The following is a 21834-nucleotide window of genomic DNA, read 5'->3' on the forward strand; positions in this document are numbered from 1 at the left end:
TCACCGTCAGCTCCATCCTCCGCATCAAGGCGTCCAAGAGGAGTAAAAATCCTGACCCAGCTAATGAGGTACTGCAGATTGCTGTAAAAAAACTCAAGTGACAAGAGGAGGGAAAATATGTGACATTTGGCAGGCATATTGCAGAAGAATTGGCTGCACCTGATGACAACATGACAACATTCTGCAAGAAAATCATCAATGCTGCAATATTTGATGTGGAGAGTGTTATCCCACCCACAGTCATTTGTGAACATCCAGACAGAGGACGACATGCAGTACGGAAACACACAGACTTCCTTAAGCAGTGTCACTAGAGAATACCTGTCAAGTTTTCAAGTAAGTAATAGCATAACGTAAGCCTACTATAACCGTCCGTGGATGTGGGTGGTTCGAAATAATACGTTTAAAAAAAATTAAACTTAGGCTAGTGTCAATGGATTGCAAGAGATTCCACTCACGGGCATGGTCATTCGGCGAGTACCGGTTATATCCTTATTTCAACGTCAGGCTCATAAACACAGAATAAATTCTATGTCCCACCTATCTATATAAGGCTATTAAATCATAATTTTATGGAATGAGAAGATTGCAACATAATTTTCCAAGGATATTCCACTAGAATTAACCATTCATTTGAAAGAAAATAATAATAATTCAACTAGAACACATAATAAATTGTGAATAAGAAATATCATATGGATTAACCTTTGTTGGTTTTCATTAACATGTCATGAACTTTTATCTGATGTTATTTTCTTAAAATTTCATAAATAAATTCATCACAAGATTTCTGAAATCTTGACCATGAAATAATGAATTACTTAACAGTTCTTTGAAAATTTGCCAATCATAAAATTAATTCTGTAAACATTCACTTTGTTCATTCATCTATGTCCCATATTGGCCCAAAGTTTGTCCTCCCATATTCTGTCTGTTTTTGATCGTCTAACTATCTATCTATCTAACATACAACTTGAATATCCCAATGATCCACTCTTCCTAACATTGCATGATAATGTAATCATCTGCTAATCATCCAAAGTGATCAGACAAATTCAATAAATAAATCAATCATGGTAATAACAGCACACAACTGGAACCTTCAGCTTCGCCATACCTAGAATAAACTACATCTAACTACTGACATAATCAATGGAAACGGTAATACTGGGATGTCCTCACAGCGTCTGCTCTACCCTAAAGATTTCCTGTAAATAATACTACTGTCTAAGAAATCAATTGCTGCAAGCAACTACTCTGAATGCTAACGTATTGCAACAGGTGACATTAACCTCCTAAACAATACATCTCATTATTTATCCATGTCACTTTATCGAAGATCCTCTCAATAATTCATCCATTTATACAATCTTACCTTCTTGCCGTACCATAATTCATATTTTGATGATATTCTCACATGCTCACCATTTATAATCTCCGGAATACCTTTTGAAATATTGTCGGTGCTGTACCGGGAGGTACACCTCAACTCCACCTTAATAAACTCCCCTATCGATCAAAAAGTGAAACTGCTAACACAACAAGTTGGAACGTTAATCAGAAGATGTCACCACTGAAATATTAAGTAATTGTTTTATTGTTTCTTAAGGTGACTGAATTTCTCCTGTCTCCAGTAATATAAAGTGACTGGTATCAATGGCCGAGTCGGCAGGTCCATCTTCCCAAGGCTCAGCCCCTGTTAAACCCACCGAAAGCTCTGGTAAGGATAAAAGTTCTTCTAATCTCAGAATTGCCTCAGAATTGCGGTGGAGACCCCCGCACTTGTACCATTTCTTAAAATTGAATTAAATAGTGAACCAGTCACTGCTCTATTAGATTCTAGGAGCATGTGCTCTATTATTTCGGCTGAATGGTATTCCAAATTAAAGACTGTTTGTAAATTTCGTGAATATTGTTCATCATCAGTACAGTGCATTTTGGCTAATTCCTCTCCATTAGAAATTTTAGGTTTTATCCTTGCCAAAATTCGTATTTCTAATTTCACCTGGAAAATGAAATTGTTGGTTGCTAAGCACTTATCTTGCCCCGTAATATTGGGAGCGGATTTCATGTCTTCTACTGTTCTGGTGCAAGTCGTGCACTTTCAAATTTGCTAATAATTGTAAAATTTCTTTGCTCAAATGTCATTCTGTGTCATGTTCATCTGTTTCGCCTACCCAGGATGAGATGTTGTTAGACCTTAGACATCTACCTGAGGAGCACGCTGAAAGTATTCGTAAATTGTGTCAGTCATTTCCCGATGTATTTTCCGATACTCTTGGTGTTACTGACCATATCGAGTGCAAGATTTGGGTTATGGATTCAATCCCAGTTCGGTTTCCACCTTATAGACTGTCTCCTCTCAAAATGAAGGCTTTTAAAGAGATCATTGACCAAATGTTGAAAGATGGTATTATTCGACCTTCGAAATCAGCGTATTCCTCGCCTATTTTTCTGGTGCCGAAATCCCAAGGTGGCTTCAGGCCTGTGATTGACTATAGGGCTTTAATTCGTAAGGTGGTGTTACAATCTGTGCTCCTTCCAGATCTTCACTCTTGTTTTTCATGGTTTCGGAAGGCTAAGTTCTTTACCATTCTTGATCTCAATCAGGCGTATAACCAGATCTCTCTAGCTGAAGAATCGAAACATCTAACAGCTTTTGCCATGGATTGGAACTTGTATGAGTACAAGCGTGTGCCTTTTGAGCTCCCACGGGGGCAGCTGTGCTCGCTAGGCTGCTAGATAGCGTCTTCTCCGAAATAAAATTTGAATACTTGTATCACTATCTTGATGATGTCGTCGTATTTTCTGAGACCTTTGAAGAACACGTGGATCATCTAAAGGAGGTCCTCAGTCACCTTCTTAAGGCCGGGTTGACTGTCAAGTTATCTAAGGTAGCTTTTACTAAACCTTCTATGTCGTTCCTAGGACATATTGTGTCGCCCGATGGGGTTTCTATTGATCATTCTAGAACACAGGCCATCCATGATTTCAAACCCCCAAAGGACATCAAAGGTATTGCCAGGTTCATCGGCATGGTGAATTTCTTCAGAAAATTTATTCCTAACTTCACTAACAGGGCGGCGCCCTTGAACTTACTCCATAGGAAAGGCATCAAATTTGAGAGGGGGCCGTCTCAACAAGCCGCTTTTCAAGATCTTAAATTAGTTCTCTGCAAAGCCCCTGTCCTTGCTATGCCTGGTTTTTCGAAGAAATTCATTGCCCAAACCGACGCCTCATCATCGGCGGTGGCTGCTGTCCTTCTTCAGGAAACTGAACTCAGAAGACTAAGCTGCATGTTTTCTCATGATATGGAGACAACCGAACAAGAAGATAGTTCTTCTCTTCCCGCGCCCATACCTTTGAGTGTTTATGCCATTCTAACTGATGCCCCCATGTTGTTTCGGGACATTGAAAAATATCAATGTGAAGATCCTATTATTGAAACCTTTCTTCTGGGGAACATGTCGTCCGTTATGTATTGAGAAACGGGGTTTTGTGTTGCCCGTCGAGGCATGATCCAAAAATGAATGTAGTGGTTCCAGCTGTTCTTGTGCTTATGATCTTCAAGTATTATCATGAGACCCCATTAGGGGGGCATTTAGGCATCTTCAAAACTTGGGAAGAGATCCGAGAGATGTTCATTTGGAAAGGTATGGAAGGCAAAATTCGTGAATTGGTAAAAGCTTGTAAATCTTGTTTGCTTAGTAAACCAACCTTGTCCACTAAGCTAGGTCTATTGTCATCTCATCAAGCGTCGCGCCCCACGGAATGCCTCTATATAGACTACGTCGGACCTTTCCCCCAATCAAAGTGGAACGCCAGTAAATTCATTCTGGTATGTGTAGATGGTTTCAGTAGATTTTCCTGGTTATTTCCGAATCAGCTGGCAACCGCTCAGTCGACTATTTCTTGTTTACATACCATATTTTTTTTGGCTCCTGTCAATGTATAGTTTCTGATAATGCTAAGGCATTCACATCCAACTTATTCCGTAAATTCCTTTTTGATCTGTCTGTATCACATGTTACTACTTCGGCTTATTATCCTCAATCATCTCTGGCTGAGCGGGTCAATTGTAATCTTAGATCTGCTCTAATTGTGTTTCATCATGAAGATCATTCCAGGTGGGATACGTCCCTGCGTTGGTTGGCCTTTGCTTTAAATTCGGCGGTTCATGAGTCTCACAAGTTCACACCAGCTTCTCTTATGTTTAAATTTGTTCCTAACACGCCGCGCTCTAGCCTTTGGTCACTTAATGATATTTTACCAGAGACAATAGATCCCGATAATATTAGAGATCTATGGAAGAAGGCTAAGCACAACCTGAAGGTTTCTCATGAAAAGATTAGGGAAAGATGTGATCGTGGACGGAGGCCCACCAATGTAAAAGTTGGAGATCAAGTCACGGTTAGGAATTTTGTTCCTGCAGGCAAGCTTGCCCCCAGATTTCATTGTCCGTGTGTCATTCTTGATTTTTAACGCCAGTTACATTATTGGTAAGTAATCCAGCCACAGAGAGAATCTTTAGTGTTCACCTCTCTCAGGTGAAAGCTGTATACCAACTTGGCAGGTTCGATCCTGGCTCAGTCCGGTGGTATTTGAAGGTGCTCAAATACGACAGCCCCGTGTTGGTAGATTTACTGGCACGTAAAAGAACTCCTGTGGGACTAAATTCTGGCACATCAGCATCTCCGAAGACCTTAAAAAGTAGTTAGTGGGACGTAAAACAAATAACATTAGGAAACCTGTATAATTGCATTGCTATTTTCGTTAGCCTCTCAATTTAGCAGGAGTTTGAAGGTTATATTTTGTTTTATTTGAGGCCTTCTGCCCCAGTGGTTTTATTTATTTAGACGACTTGTTATGTACGATCTTCCCCTCTGTTTTTCCTGCTGTCAAATCCCTGATGGCCATTACCAAGCCCCCGTCTCCTGCATCCACGCACTATTGGCACACACTCACCTTCCATGCCGCCCGCCCCCCAATAAAGATCGTACACTCAAGGCTCCAACGACGCTTCTCTGTTGCCTAGTTCTTACTGTTTCAGTGCCCCCTCAGCTGTCCGCCACTATGCAGCAACATCTGGTAAGAGAAACAGAAGTGGTTTAAGGGCCCACTCCAATCCGGTGAACAGCACGCTGGAGTGTCGTGACCCTAAGGGATGTACAACAGGCTGAGGACTTGGGTTCGGAGTTTCGGGAGCGTATAATCAGATTGGCAAATTTAAGAATTAATTATATTCTAACACCGTGAATATTCACACATCAATATATATACAACAATACGTACAACTTAAAATCTCTGACACCAATTACTCTCAATCCCTTCTCAACTTCAGATCTATGAGAAAGTCTTTAAGTCTTGTTCCTAGTACACACAAGAATACTTATAATATATATATTTACTGTTGAATACTTAACTATGGAGTATAGCTGATTCTTGTACAGCTGACATCTTCACTCTTCTCTTCTTGTCTTCTCCTCTTCTGCGTAGGTATCCCTGGAACTCCTTACTCTTCACGGCGACGTGACTTCTCCCAATTAAACTTGAACTGCTAGTCTATAAGCTTATCCCAACACTTACTTTGATAATCAGTGTGAAAACCCTTGTGATTGTTTACCAACAAATCACACTCAGTTCGGGAGCCTGATATCCCTCTATCTTATTATCACTTTACTGCATACTGCGACTGAATGCTAAGTCTACCAGCACTCCAACAGTTCTCCCTAATTAACTATTCACTCTTCTGCGCTATACTCCCGACATTCGAAGAGCCTCCTCTTGAGGTCTGCTAGTCCAACAGTCTTCTTCGAGGGATCACAGTCAAAAAGCCCTGTTGTTTACAAGTTACCAAGTCTTATAGTTTCTTCTGTTCTTTCTCGAATAATCCCACTGATTCATATACCAGCACCACAAGTCACTAGTTCACGTCACGACTGCACTGTTCTCCGATTGGTTCTCTGGCATAGAACCACCCAGTCACGTTGCATTACACACATTGTTCCAGAACACTTTGGAAACTGTTTCTACGACTCTTACACGTGACTCTCTATATTTCCAACCCAAAAGAAGTGCGTATTTTAACTTACACAATGTTTCACAATATTAAGATACAAAGCTCTTGGCTTACGAGCTCCCAAAGCAACATCGAATGTTCTAAGTCGTTCCTTGAAATATTCTATTATTTCTGTTCTTCTTCTTCTTCTTCTTCTTCTTCTTCTTCTTCTTCCTCTTCTTCCTCTTCTTCTTCTTATTATTACTGTCATTTATGAATTATGAGTTATGAATATACACAAACTCTCCTATAATTTCCCTTCATATATACATGCGTTCATATGCCTGCTACTTTTAAATCACAGGCTTTCTACCCTGGAGTTCGCGGATTCGAATCCCATTCGAACCCATTCGCTCTCTCGTTAATACGCGGAAGGCGCGTCATGAGCCGCCGTTCACGACAGGAGCCCACCTTCCCAGCAAAGGCTGAAGTGCGGTATCTCTACCGCCAACACATCTGTGGACTGTACATATACTTCTAATCTGCGGCGACCATCCTCACGACTACCCATCTGATAATAGCAGGAGAGGTGTATCTGGGGCCTTGCAGTTGGAAGACCTGCATTCAAATTAATCTATTCCCCGTACCACCTCTTCTGAAGCCATTGAAAGCATGACCCTAAGTGACATGCCTCCTCCCCACTCCACAGCCTTGTCTCCCTCGAAGGTGGAGCAAGCTTCAGTACACACACATCATTACTTCACAATACGCAGAGGCAGCATCAGCAGTCACTCCTCAAAGGACACAATAGGTTTGTCATAATAATGACTCTTTTAAATACTAGGTTTCCTTGTGCAGATTTTAATACATGCTAATACGAAAAGCAATGCCCCATTTTATTTCATTGCAGAATTTGGGGAGATAATTTTCATTATAATAGTAGTAGTTGTTACCGTGTTTTTGTGGAACACAGAGGTGGGGCAGTCTGAAGATTGATTTAAAACTTTAAAATTGTGCCTGTATTTCTTTTTCAGTTATCTTTTTCTTTTTTCAGAAACAAGATTTTACAAAACAAGTCACTCAGCAACAACAAAATTTCAGGTACAGAACTAGCTCGTAGCTTAGGTACAAAGTCAGAAAAATCAACAACAATTCTCAAGTAATAATTGAAGCTTTAAAGTTCCCGATTTTACAAGTGATAATTGAACACAATGGCTCTGTCCACTCAATAGTCAAGGAGACAGTTGTTCGAATTTAATTTACAGAGGAAACTTATATCGCTAAAAGAATTGAAGGAGCATCTATGCTCTACAAATGTATCTAGGAGACTGCGCTCCGAACTTTATGCCTTATTGCCTTCTCAAGGCAACCTTCAATTTTAACATTTACAACTGGAGCATCCTTGCTCACTAAAATTGACATTTTCCAGGCCTCTCGAGGCACAACCATAATTCGAGCATAATTCATTGTCTTAAATTCTCAACAGTCTAACCCCCATGGCACTTAACGCCCTTGAAAGGGCTTTGGCCTGCCCAGCGACCCCTACTCAGCCTGAAGGCCTACAGATTACAAGGGGTCGTAAGGTCAGCACAACGCATCCTCTCGGCAGTTATTCTCGGCTTTCGAGACCAGGGCCGCCATCTCACCATCAGATAGCTCCTCAATTCAAATCATGTAGGCTGAGTGGACCTCAAACTAGCACTCAGGTCAAGAGAAAATCCCTGACCTGACTGGGAATTGAACCCGGGGTCTCCTGGCGAGAGGCAGGCATGCTACCCCCACACAACAGGGCCAGCTCAACAGTCTAACCACTTAACATAAAAGATTGATTTTGACAGGAGTATCGAATAATCATTCTACTGGGCCTTTGTGGGAAGGAGAAACACAGGTTAAAGTTACTGGCTCAAAAATATAAAATGATGCAGAGGCAGACATTTGCACTCCTTGAAACTGACACCTAGAAACTTAAAACCCTAGTTGGGCTCCTCGCATGACGTTACAGAGGCTAATCCTATACTACTGAGGTGACTAGATGGAGAAAATTTAAGACAGAAAAACGGTTATATAATCATAGTGGGTGTCACTCTCTATTCCTGAATTTAAGCTAAGTGCTTTTCGGCTTGTTTGAAATTTACCGAAGAAATTTACATTTTAGAAGATTGGAAATTTAAGGTTACATTATAAAGGATAGGAAACCTTTCCCTTGAGCTAGCTGTCAGTGGCTATCACCTAGGTATTAAATAGCTGCCATTACCTTAATCTGCTGTAAAGCTCGCCCCTTTATTAGCACACACTCAGTAAACCGGACGGTCAATAAGACAAGGGGGTTCAAAAAGTTTCCAGCCTTTATACCCAAGAGAAAGTTTCTAGAGAGCTCTGGGCTAAGGCCCGACACCACCCCCAATTTTTATGGAATTGTAAAATAGCTACAAGAAACATGTAATTGGCTGAAAAATAAATATACAGATTTTCCTGTTGGTTATTATTGAAGTTGGCGGAAAGAAATTGAAGAATTAAGAACTTTAACACACCAACAGACAAGGAACAATCAACTCAGTGTTGTAGTAAACCTCAAAATAAAATATTACTTTATAGTTTTAATAGTTCCTCTTCACATTAGAGCCAATGGCTGTAGCCGTGTTGAAACACCGGATCCCGTGAGATCTCCGAAGTTAAGCAACATTGGGCGTGGTCAGGAGTTGGATGGGTTGCCATGCGCTGTTGGTGGGGGTAAGGGAATGGAGGAGCGGAAAGGAACTGGCCACCCTAACGTACGTAAACTCCGGCTCAGGAACACCTCTGCGGAGGTTCGGACCTGCCTTCGGGCACAATAACCCTTACCTTACCTTCACACTAGAGGGCATAACATACTTTTTTTTGTTTTTTTTTGTTTTTGGTAGAGACATCTGTGAAGAAAAGTTCAACCTTCTTGCACAAGTTGTTGCAAGTTTATATTGAAGATGGCATTCTTCAAGGTGCTTCATTTGAATGAATGGGGAGGGTGAACCCTCGTGGTACAGTAGTAGTAACAAGAAGAAGAAGAAGAAGAAGAAGAAGGAGACGATATTAAAGATACGCCGCAGTACCACCACATTTGTCACCTTTGTGGACTTTAAGAAGGCGTATGACTCTATCGACAGACAATCTGTTGTGGACATCCTAGGAGAGCTCAGTGTGGACAAGAAGACCACAGAATTAATCCGCCAGACTCTCACAGATACAACATCTGAAGTGATGTTTCTAGTTGAACTATCAGAGCCTTTTGGAGTGCATACAGGAGTTCGACAAGGAGATGGCCTCTCCCCAATCCTTTTTAACTTATTGTTAGACAAAGTCTTCAGGGAATGGGGAAAAGAAATCAAAGGTATAAACATTGGTACTCGGGGACAAAGAATTAATGTGAAGTGCCTAGCTTTTGCTGATGATCTAGCTATCTTTACCAAGACTAGTGAAGAAACCAGGTATGCCATAGAGAAGTTGCAGGAGATAGCATCAAAGACAGGCCTCCAAATATCGTATGAGAAGACTCATATCAAGGCTAATGGACACCAGAATATCTAAAGATCCCCACTACAGACAAATTATGGAATAATCACACGGGTCCCTTCCTTCAAATATCTAGGAGAAATCAGTGTACCATCCGGTTTGGACAGGAAAGCTAATTTAAAAAGAGCCACCAAACTCCTGAAAGCATACCGAATAACATGGAACCACTACAATAAGAGTAATGTCACGAAATACAAAACTTCAGCATTACAAGACTGTTGTTCTTCCGGAAGCCTTGTATGCCTCAGAAACCACATCTCTAAAACTGATGAAATTGAAAAACAAGAGGAAAATATATGGCCCTGTTCATGTAAATGGTATATGGATGGAAAGGAAAACTGTAGATTTATACAAAGCAATCGACAAGTTCACCGATACCGTACGCAGGAGACGATTGAAATTCTATGGCCACATCTGTAGAATGGACGACACTAGATATGCAAAAAAAAACTGCTTGGTATAATTAATTCAAAGAAGGTCAAAATAAGCTGGTTTGAGGAAATAAAGCAGGACTTAAAAGAAATGAACATCACAGAAGATATCATCAGGGATCGCAAGGCTTTTGGGAATCTGGTTGCAAAGCACACATTCACGGAAAAGGCTAAAAGAACCACAGGGAAACAATGGACGGAAGAGCGCAAGAAACAGCACAGCGAGTTCATGAAGAGATTTTGAGAGGAGAAGAAGAAGAAAGGAAAACAATCATCGAGCTAACAAGTTCCAATGCGCTCTGTAAATGGGCATAACGAAGAAAGAAGAATAATAGTAGTAGTAATAAGACAGCAGTCATATTCGGGGATCCTGACAACAATAATAATAATAATAATAATAATAATAATAATAACAAGACAGCAATCAGATTCAGGGATCCTGTAATTAAGAGAATTCCAAGAGACTCAACTTTTATAAAACTAAAACAAATGACAACATTCACTTTGGGAAAAGAGCAGCTGAAGAGAACATTTTTGTAAAAACACAACATCGAGAAGGAAAATTATTTTTCAAAAACTTTTTATTAGCAGGCAATTTGAAAATCACAGTCACAGTGAACAAAAGTTCTGGGAACTAAAACATTGTTTAACATCTGTTCAAGTGAATAGATAGTGTTTTAAAATAAGACAATCAATCAATACTGATCTGCATTTAGGGCAGTCGCCCAGGTGGCAGATTCCCTATCTGTTGTTTTCCTAGCCTTTTCCTAAATGATTTCAAAGAAATTGGAAATTTATTGAACGTCTCCCTTGGTAAGTTATTCCAATCCCTAACTCCCCTTCCTATAAATGAATATTTGCCCCAGTTTGTCCTCTTGAATTCCAACCTTATCTTCTTTCCTACTTTTATAAACGCCACTCAAACTTATTCGTCTACTAATGTCATTCCACGCCATCTCTCCGCTGACAGCTCGGAACATACCACTTAGTCGAGCAGCTCTTCTCCTTTCTCTTAGTTCTTCCCAACCCAAACTTTGCAACATTTTTGTAACGCTACTCTTTTGTCGGAAATCACCCAGAACAAATCGAGCTGCTTTTCTTTGGATTTTTTCCAATTCTTGAATCAGGTAATCCTGGTGAGGGTCCCATACACTGGAACCATACTCATACCTGCCAAATTTTATGGTTTTTCTGTAAAATTTATGGAAATTGCAGCATTTTACGGTTTTACGGAAGGACAGTGTCATTTTACGACTTCACGGACAAAAATTTGAAATAACATTCAATAATCGCTCCACTTCCGTGCAATCGATTATTTGCATGGGTCAGAGCACACACGGACTTGGTCGAAGGCAAGTCCACGATAGTCAATAACTCATTCTTTGATATGACTGGTATTTTTAGCATGTGTTGTTTGTGTCGTTATTGAAATTGAATTTAAAGCCGGAATAACAGATTTTCCGTGTGAATCTTAGGTGTCGACAGGCTCTGCTCCACAAATTCTTTGTTCCGCTCCATTCGCTTGTTGTTATTTAACCTATATTCTTTTACCACGCGAGTGTTGTTCTTTGTTTACGAACAGTACTTCCAGACATTGAAAGAATCATATTCTGTTGATTTTCTGTGCATACTATAATCTAGAATGTTTTGGCCTTTTAAGGTTATGATTTTTTTTTGAGGTGGTCAGGTTTTTGTGTTATAACTTCATGTTCGCAGTTTCCTGTATTCGTTCGACTAATTACATTCATTCCAGTGACTTGGTATACCGCTGTTAGCGAAGCCCATTAAGTTATAAATAATAATAATAATAACAACAACAATTACATTCGTTCCACGTGTGTGTGTGTGTGTGTGCGTGTGCGTGCGTGCGTGTGACATGTTTTAATGAAGTGTTTTACTGCCTTGAGGGTTTGTTATAATTTTATGTGACGTTCATTGGTCCAGGTTCCTTTCGATGTTTCAGTTTGTTCTTGGACATTTTCATACGCTGTATTCCTATTGTAGATTATCATGAATAAATCCAGCAAGAAACAGTACTTCCAGACATGTAAAAAATCATATTCTGTTGATTTTACGTGCATACTAAAGGGGAGAAAGGGAGAAAAATTTGCCTTTTGCACAGTATGTGAGCATGATATTAATATTGCACATGGTGGAGGCAACAATTTAGGTGATGGTGAGTTAGTTATCGGCGTTCAGACTTCCAGCCAATGATCTCCAGGATACAAATAAATCCCTTTTCTTTTCATCAGTGAGAAACTACTTTTGTAGTGCCTGTGACTACACCATCAACAAGTTTCCACTCGCCCTGAAGATGGTTTTCCGTGGTTTCCCATTTTCACACCAGGCAAATGCTGGGGCTGTACCTTAAGGCCACGGCCGCTTCCTCCCAACTCCTAGGCCTTTCCTATCCCATCATCGCCATACGACCTATCTGTGTCGGTGCAACGTAAAGCCCCTAGCAAAAAAGTTTCCAATCAAGGTTGATGTGTTAAAGCATGGTCAAGTTGCTAGGTTAGACAAAATTTAAAATGCACCATTTTCTTCCATTCGTTTTATTCTTGGAATGGTTTCCTATCATGTTATGCAAGGAAGAGCATTAAACTACAGATGAGGTGGTGAGTGAGTTCAGGTTGATGACACTTCGGTGGCAAATCACGATGCTGCAGGCGATTCCAGTTGGGCACAAATATCAAGAATTCGTGGAGCCGATGGACTTATTAAGTAAAACCGAATTTCTAGAGTAATGCTGTCTATTCTCACCATACCCCATAGCAATGCAGAATGTGAACCTGATTTCAGCCTCGTGAAGATAAATAGAACAGAGTTCAGATCATCCATGTCCAATGAATCTCTGGAGTCTATTTCTATTTTAAAGACCAGGAGTTCTGGTCCTTCTTATGGAAAAACATTTTCTCAAGACTTTTTGCAGGAAGCTAAAAAGGTCAAAACTATGACTTTCAAGTCGAACTAGCATTTGATTTATTTATTTATTTATTTATTTATTCACGAAGCACAAGATACAGCTACACTGAGCAAATTTCACTTGCACTGTCAACAGACTATTTAACAAATGTAAACTTCCATAATAAAGTATAACGAACATAACAAAATATACCAAGATCAGGTACACAGCCTACTAATTACAACTCTCCAAATCGAAAACCATGAGAATGTCCATGTTCACAGCCAAGTCGTCGTGGGTCAAGATGGCGGTATAATCCCTGCAGTGTGTGTTATATTATTTCTTGCCTGTGTTACGTTAAACAAGTTTTATAGTGTAAAGCCTTTTTCAATTATCGCATATGTGCTTAATTTATCAAGGAAGTCCTGTTATGTATGCTTCAAACTAATATTCACCATGCCTGCTGCTGTTTAACATGGATATCTTCTTGATATTTATTTATTTATTTATTTATTTATTTATTTATTTATTATGCCTTTGTAGGTGGGGAATCATTGGCCTATGATGTAAGTAGATATGATTTAATTTAAGTATCCTGTTTAAACCATGAATTCCTGTATTTTGTAGCCCAGAAGTATTATTATTTTCGTCAAGCCGGGGTACATTCACAGTTAAGTATTTATTATTTTCCACCTAGTCGATACAATGATTGCTTAAGGCTCTTTAATGGTTAAAAGTGGTACATGTTTCGTATTTTTTCAACATCTTCAGCCACATAACACTGTTTAGATGAAAAATATATAAAATTGACAAAGTAATGCTTAAGAGGAAGTGTCCTTAAAATTAACATAAGGTTGACAACATTAAAACAAACAAAAAACTCAAGAGAAAATATATAAATTATTTCTACAATTGAAAGCAGTCGTCAAGGAAACACTTGTACAATATTCCATAGAGAATATGTCCTAAATGAATATTCTTTTCTTAATAATTCATGAAAAAAGGTCAATTTATAAATTATAAATTACACAGTTTATAAGTAATTATCGAAATGAAGAAAACCAGATATCACAATGTGGTTCTTATTATTAATGCAGATGAAAATATAACTAATTCCTAGTTGTCAATTCTTATTAAGCTTGCTTTCCTTTGGAACAGTAACTCCTGTCATTCTTTCACAGTCTTGTGTCTGGTGTAATATTGATGATGCGTTCTTCCTTGCTCTTGCACCTGAGGAGGTGGAGGAGCGGGGGATATAGGTGTGTCAAGAACCTCCTTGCTGCCACTTATAGCTTCAACTGAGGAGGAATAAGTTGGAGGGCTATGTGTAGGTGGAGAAATTCCAATTCTTTTTTCGTGATCTTTCTCAAGCATTTTCAGATATATATATTATCAAATTCTAGTATATCTGAAAATGCTTGAGAAAGATCACGAAAAAAGAATAGGAATTTCTCCACCTACAGATAGCTCTACAACTTATTCCTCCTCAGTTGAAGCTATAGGTGGCAGCAAGGAGGTTCTTGACACACCTATATCCCCCACTCCTCCACCTCCTCAGGTGCAAGAGCAAGGAAGAACGCATTATCAATATTACACCAGACACAAGACTGTGAAAGAATGACAGGAGTTACTGTTCCAAAGGAAAGCAAGCTTAATAAGAATTGACAACTAGGAATTAGTTATATTTTCATCTGCATTAATAATAAGAACCACATTGTGATATCTGGTTTTCTTCATTTCGATAATTACTTATAAACTGTGTAATTTATAATTTATAAATTGACCTTTTTTCATGAATTATTAAGAAAAGAATATTCATTTAGGACATATTCTCTATGGAATATTGTACAAGTGTTTCCTTGACGACTTCTTTCAATTGTAGAAATAATTTATATATTTTCTCTTGAGTTTTTTGTTTGTTTTAATGTTGTCAATCTTATGTTAATTTTAAGGACACTTCCTCTTAAGTATTACTTTGTCAATTTTATATATATTTCATCTAAACAGTGTTATGTGGCTGAAGATGTTGATAAAATACGAAACATGTACCACTTTTAACCATTAAATTGCCTTAAGCAATCATTGTATTGACTAGGTGGAAAATAATAAATACTTAATTGTGAATCTATTGAAGTGCGATACGGACCATGGAACTGATTTTATGTAAGCCGGGGTACGTCGAAAATCATTAGAATTCTTGTCGCGCGTGAGTTTTACTGATAGCTAGTTTCAAAAGTTGGCAGATATGCATACTCTAGCTGGGGTCTTACCAGAGACTTATATGCCCTCTCCTTTACATCTTTACTACAACCCCTAAACACCATCATAACCATGTGCAGAGATCTGTACCCTTTATTTACAATCCCATTTATGTGATTACCCCAATGAAGATCTTTCCTTATATTAACACCTAGATACAATGATCCCCAACAGGAACTTTCACCCCATCAACGCAGTAATTAAAACTGAGAGGACTTTTCCTATTTGTGAAACGCACAACCTGACTTTTAACCCCGTTTAACAACATACCATTGCCTGCTGTCCATCTCACAACATTATCGAGGTCACGTTGCAGTTGCTCAGAATCTTGTAAATTATTTATTACTCTATACAGAATAACATCATCTGCAAAAAGCCTTCCCTCCGATTCCACTCCTTTACTCATATCATTTATATATATAAGAAAACATAAGGGTCTGATAATACTGCCTTGAGGAATTCTCCTCTTAATTATTACAGGGTCAGATAAAGCTTCACCTACTCTAATTCTCTGAGATCTATTTTCTAGAAATATAGCAACCCATTCAGTCACTCTTTTGTCTAGTCCAGTTGCACTGATTTTTGCCAGTAGTCCCCCATGATCCACCCTATCAAATGCTTTAGACAAGTCAATCACGATACAGTCCATTTGACCTCCAGAATCCAAGATATCTGCTTTATCTTGCTGGAATTCTACAAGTTGAGCTTCAGTGGAATAACCTTTCCTAAAACCGAACTGCCTTCTATCGAACCAGTTATTAATTTCACAAACATGTCTAATATAATCAGAAAGAATGCCTTCCCAAAGCTTACATACAACACATGTCAAACTTACTGGCCTGTAATTTTCAGCTTTATGTCTATCACCCTTTTCTTTATACACAGGGGCTACAATAACAACTCTCCATTCATCTGGTATAGCTCCTCCGACCAAACAATAATCAAATAAGTACCTCAGATATGGTGCTATATCCCAACCCATTGTCTTTAGTATATCCCCAGAAATCTTATTAATTCCAGCTGCTTTTTTAGTTTTCAACCTTTGTATCTTATTGTAAATGTCATTGTTATATGTAAATTTTAATACTTCTTTGGCCTTAGTCTCCTCCTCAATCTCGACATTATCCTTGTAGATTCACAATTAAGTATTTATTTATTTTCCACCTAGTCGATACAATGATTGCTTAAGGCAATTTTTAATGGTCAAAAGTGGTACATGTTTCGTATGTTATCAACATCTTCAGCCACATAACACTGTTTAGATGAAAAATATATAAAATTGACAAAGTAATGCTTTAGAGGAAGTGTCCTTAAAATTAACATAAGATTGACAACATAAAAACAAACAAATAACTCAAGAGAAAATATATAAATTATTTCTACAATAGAAAGCAGTCATCAAGGAAACACTTGTACGATATTTTCTCTTGAGTTATTTGTTTGTTTTAATGTTGTCAATCTTATGTTAATTTTAAGGACACTTCCTCTAAAGCATTACTTTGTCAATTTTATATATTTTTCATCTAAACAGTGTTATGTGGCTGAAGATGTTGATAATATACGAAACATGTACCACTTTTGACCATTAAAAATTGCCTTAAGCAATCATTGTATCGACTAGGTGGAAAATAAATAAATACTTAATTGTGAATTTATTGAAGTGCGATACGGACCATGAAGCTGATTTTATGTAATTATCCTTGTAACCAACAATCTTTACATACTGCTGACTGAATACTTCTGGCTTTTGAAGAACCTCACTTACACACTCCCCTTGTTCATTAATTATTCCTGGAATGTCCTTCTTGGAACCTGTTTCTGCCTTAAATACCTATACATACCCTTCCATTTTTCACTAAAATTTGTATGACTGCCAATTATGCTTGCCATCATGTTATCCTTTGCTGACTTCTTTGCTAGATTCAATTTTCTAGGAAGTTCCTTCAATTTCTCCTTACTTTCACAGCCATTTCTAACTCTATTTCTTTCCAGTCTGCACCTCCTTCTTAGTCTCTTTATTTCTCTATTATAATAAGGTGGGTCTTTACCATTCCTTACCACCCTTAAAGGTACAAATCTGTTTTTGCATTCCTTAACAATTTCTTTAAACCCATCCCAGAGTCTGCTTACATTTTTATTTACCGTTTTCCAGCGATCATAGTTACTTTTTAGAAACTGCCTCATGTGTGCTTTATCAGCCATATGGTACTGCCTAATAGTCCTACTTTTAAGACCATCCTTTCTATCACACTTATTTTTAACTACGACGAAAACAGCTTCATGATCACTAATACCATCTATTGCTTCTGTTTCACTATAGAGCTCATATGGTTTTATCAGCACCACATCCAGGATATTTTTTCCTCTGGTTGGTTCCATCACTTTCTGAATCAGCTGTCCTTCCCATATTAACTTATTTGCCATTTGTTGGCCATGCTCCCTGTCGTTCGCATTTCCTTCCCAATTGACATCTGGCAAATTCAGATCTCCCGCTACAATCACATTTCTTTCCATGTCGTTTCCCACATAGTTGACTATCCTATCAAATAATTCCGAATCCGCATCACTGCTACCCTTTCCCGGTCTGTATACTCCAAATATATCAAGTTGCCTATTATCTTTAGAAATGAGCCTTAGACCTAGAATTTCATGTGTCTCATCTTTAACTTTTCATAGTTTACAAATTCTTCTTTCACTAGAATGAATACTCGCCCTCCCACCATTCCTATCCTATCACTACGATACACACTCCAGTGCCGTGAGAAAATTTCTGCATCCATTATATCATTTCTCAGCCAAAATAAAGGAAAATAAGTAAAATAAAATAAAGTCAAAATAAAGTAAATCCATTTCCCTTCGCATTTCGCCACCCCATACAACCCTCCACGCTGATTTCAATTATTTTAATATTTCTAAATACATATAGTTCATGAGCATAACAAGGTACTTATTAAGATGTTTTTAAGAAGATAAAATATGCTTTTTAATTTTTACTTATGCATTGTAACGTAGCTGAAGATTTGCAAGTGATTTGGATCAAACTTATAATAGTCATCATCATCTAAATGAGGTCATAGAAAATAAAAATCCTTTATACAAATTAACACCCAAATTAATGTATATCGTGAATTCATAAAATCCCAAATCTTTTTAAATCCGTTCACCCAGAAGTTTCATCTACCAAGCTAAACGTTAGATCTGCCCACATGACCCCATTAACACCCCTCCAGTTACAGCACAGGCTCTTAACTTGATAAGTGTTGCGCCCGCCTATAGGCGGGCTGACGCGACCGGTCCACCAGTGCTACGCCTGTCTATAGACAGTGCGCGAGAATTTAAATTTTTTTGAGTTTCCCGGTTCACTTTCGAGTGCGAATTTGATCTCTGACATGTTCTGCCATCTGTTAAGCATTATGCAGAACTAACTGATCAGAGATTGTAGCTTTGGGAAGTAACTTACAGAGCTTTTTGTAGATGTCTGTTGTGTTCATCTGTGATGTAAACAAACATGGCGGAACAACAATTTAGTTGTTCTTGAAGCGATGTTATTTCGGATCACAGGATCTTTCAGTTATTAACCACAGCGGAAAGTGGTGATGGAGATGGTCATTTTAAGGAATTGTTAAGCGATTTTAAAAGTGAGAGTGATAGAAAGATTGTGAGAAAGAAACAGAGCCTCCTTCTAAACGAAACACGGTGAGTACAAAAGCTCATCACTGATTTCGTGGCGGATGGAGTACTTTTCTTCACCAGCTCTGAGGGCCAAGTAGTGTTTCATGACAACCTGAAAATTATTGATTTTTACAAACTTTTGTGCCAGTGGTGTTGGTGTAGACAGTTGAACAAATCGGCATCACGGACAACCAGTAGAAAACATTTAACCATTACGACATTCCAGGTTTCAAAAGTATTTTAAAATATCAACTTAGGAAGTTACATGTATTAGTTGCCTACATATTTTAGGAAATAATATTATTTTGGGCTCTTTACTTTGTATAAAGATAATGCACGCATTTGCACATAAGTGTAATTTTAATTGAAATAGACTTTCAACGTATTAGGTCGTGTTACATACATGTAGTACGTGTTGAAGAGATGTTAAGTACAGAACAAAAATGGCCAGCCGGACACCAGTGGGATCCGAACCCACAACCTCCCGATTTCGCGTCGGTTGCTCTACCAATTGAGCTATGGTGGCCCAGGCCATCTTTCTTCTGTTTGAAAGGATCTGAGCTACAGGTCTGGCACCGCTGCTAGCACACTGTAGAGTGCGTTTATGTCGCCCGTTGTGGGGCATATCAATGAATATTGAATTTTCACGACCGCGAAATCGGGAGGTTGTGCGTTCGGATCCCACTGGTGTCCGGCTGGCCATTTTTGTTCTGTACTTAACATCTCTTCAACACGTACTACATGTACGTAACACGACCTAATACGTTGAAAGTCTATTTCGATTACAATGCGGTCGTGAAAATTCAATATTCAAGTGTAATTTTGTTTTCTCTCAAAATAATATTGAACACAAGTGTAGGATTTTCCATTTGCATATAGAGTTATAAACAACCAACATTTATAAACATTTTATGCTAATCACCCCACTGATAAGTTAAAAATTGAGGCTTCTACAAAATTTTTAACATACAAATGAAAAAACTCAGCACTGAGGTACCAAACAGTCAAGAGCTCAGCACTTAAAAGGTTAAGGGTCAACCTAATCCATACTCCCGACTCCTCCTTTACCGCACAGGTATAACACCAGGAATAGGCAGTAGCTGCCAGAGCAGTTAGATATACCTGGCGAGTATGTTCCTACACAATTGACATATTAGTTACTTGAGGTTTCTTGTTAACATGCGTGTTTCAAAATACTAATTCTAATTTCTCTCTTAATTCACAGACAATATCCTTCTCCAAGGCCAATAATCACATCAATAAGAAAGATTATTCACACATGACTGTTCATAAATGCCAAGGACACAATTTCACAATTAAGCAGTAGCCTCAACTTGGAATCTTGTACCTTCTTCACGCAACAGAAAACATACGAGCGTATATTTTAATCTAACAACATTTTAATAACAACATTCATTCTTATCCAATTTACTGTGAAATATCCAGATGTTTTTTATTTTATTTATTTATTTATTAGCAGGGGCACGTGAGCTGAAACTCACTGTGGTGCAGTACATTCTAATATTATCATGGCTGCAGAGTATTTATAAAGTAAATTAATACACTCCAGTAATAAAGGTGTGTTATATCAAATCAGTTAATAGTAATTTTGGTTACATGAATAGATCTAATTATTACATATCACACATAAGTTACGTTTTTTATAAAATATTAATATATTCTATAAAAATAATCATATGTATATGTTTTGTTTTATATAATTGAATTGTTTCATAATGATACACTGTAAGAGTAAACAAGCTTGCAACTACTCAACATTGATCTTATCAAAGTCAGGTACATTGAACATTAAGGTCAAATATACTCAACGAAGTTTAAGCTCTTTACTCAAGACTGTTGCTATCCCATTGGTCTACAAGTTATTACAGAGAGGATCCATTTTAGCTTTGAACTCCTCTAGAATCTAGAGAGATTAGCACCAATAACTTTCTAATTTTTATGTGACTAAGAGACCTTCAATTCTGGATACTCATAGTGTGTAATGTAGCATCTTTTTATAGTATAATGGAAGCCTGTTAAAGTTTTTAATCTTCATGTGTACAAAATACCATCAATTCTCGATACTCATAGTGTGTAATGTAGCATTTTTTATGTATAAATAGTTGCATATTAATTTTAAGAGGTATTTAATGTGTAATAGCACTTTAATTGTAAGCCATGTATGATAGACAAGGTTTCAGACATAATAGAATAGGCTGATGATACCCTTAAGAAGGGGTGAAACATGACCCTGGGAAGTTTTAACCACATAACACACGGCATGTATTGAATAGATAGTGATAATAAAATAAATTATAATTGCTTTTAGCTGAAGGTGTTCCCAATAGAATGAAAAAATGTACTATAAATGATTAATTAGTTTGCTTAAAGCAAATATAAGTATCAAAAAGGAGGATATTTACTGTTATTGATTCAATGTAATAGGAAACTATCCGATATTTTGTTCCTTTCCTCGACTTTCCAAACTTGTCCTCCTTTCCATAGAAGCAGGCATCATCTCTCTGAGGCGTATATGTGGACTGAAAGTTTTCAGCGAGATATTGCATGATAGGCCTGATCTTGAACATTTTTGGGTTAGTACCACTTTTACTATCAAATGCGGAATTCACATTAAAATGCAAGTACTTCAACAGGAGACAAAATTTCTGGTCTGTCATTACATTCAGGAAGAATGTTGGTTCTGTTGTAGTTTTCTTACTGAAATGTGCCAGTGTAGGTTTATGCACAATGCCTTGCAATATGGGAATGCCTATTAGAAGTTTTATCTCATCAACACAGGTGTCATCCCATCAGTGATATGAGTAAGTAAGTGGAATCAGAGATACGGCTTTTTGCTGCTGATGTTATTCTGGACAGGGTAATAAATAGGTTACAAGATTGTGAGCAACTGCAAAATGATCTCGATAAAGTTGTAAAATGGACGGTGGGCAATGGTATGATGATAAACGGGGTTAAAAGTCAGGTTGTGAGTTTCACTAACAGGAGAAGTCCTCTCGGTTTTA

The 21834-nt window shown here is 38.0% G+C and overlaps 1 protein-coding gene and 1 non-coding gene across 7 annotated transcripts in view; one reads left to right on the top strand and one right to left on the bottom strand.

Moving 5' to 3' along the window:
* The window catches only part of LOC136866897 (zinc finger protein 708), a 169196-nt gene that overhangs the window by 65774 nt on the left and 81588 nt on the right, over positions 1-21834 (top strand). The window contains exon 3 of one of the 6 annotated variants that reach the window (XM_068226889.1): positions 13424-13446. The exons of the other annotated variants lie outside the window; for them this stretch is intronic. Within the exon in view, the coding sequence (XP_068082990.1) occupies positions 13424-13446 (23 nt within the window). The remainder of the gene's footprint in view (positions 1-13423; positions 13447-21834) is intronic. 6 annotated transcript variants of the gene reach the window in all.
* Positions 19261-19337, bottom strand: TRNAS-CGA (transfer RNA serine (anticodon CGA)). Its single transcript has one exon. It is a non-coding gene; the product is annotated as a tRNA-Ser (tRNA).

The sequence above is a fragment of the Anabrus simplex genome, chromosome 3 (assembly GCF_040414725.1).
Source record: "Anabrus simplex isolate iqAnaSimp1 chromosome 3, ASM4041472v1, whole genome shotgun sequence".
Lineage (NCBI taxonomy): Eukaryota > Metazoa > Arthropoda > Insecta > Orthoptera > Tettigoniidae > Anabrus > Anabrus simplex.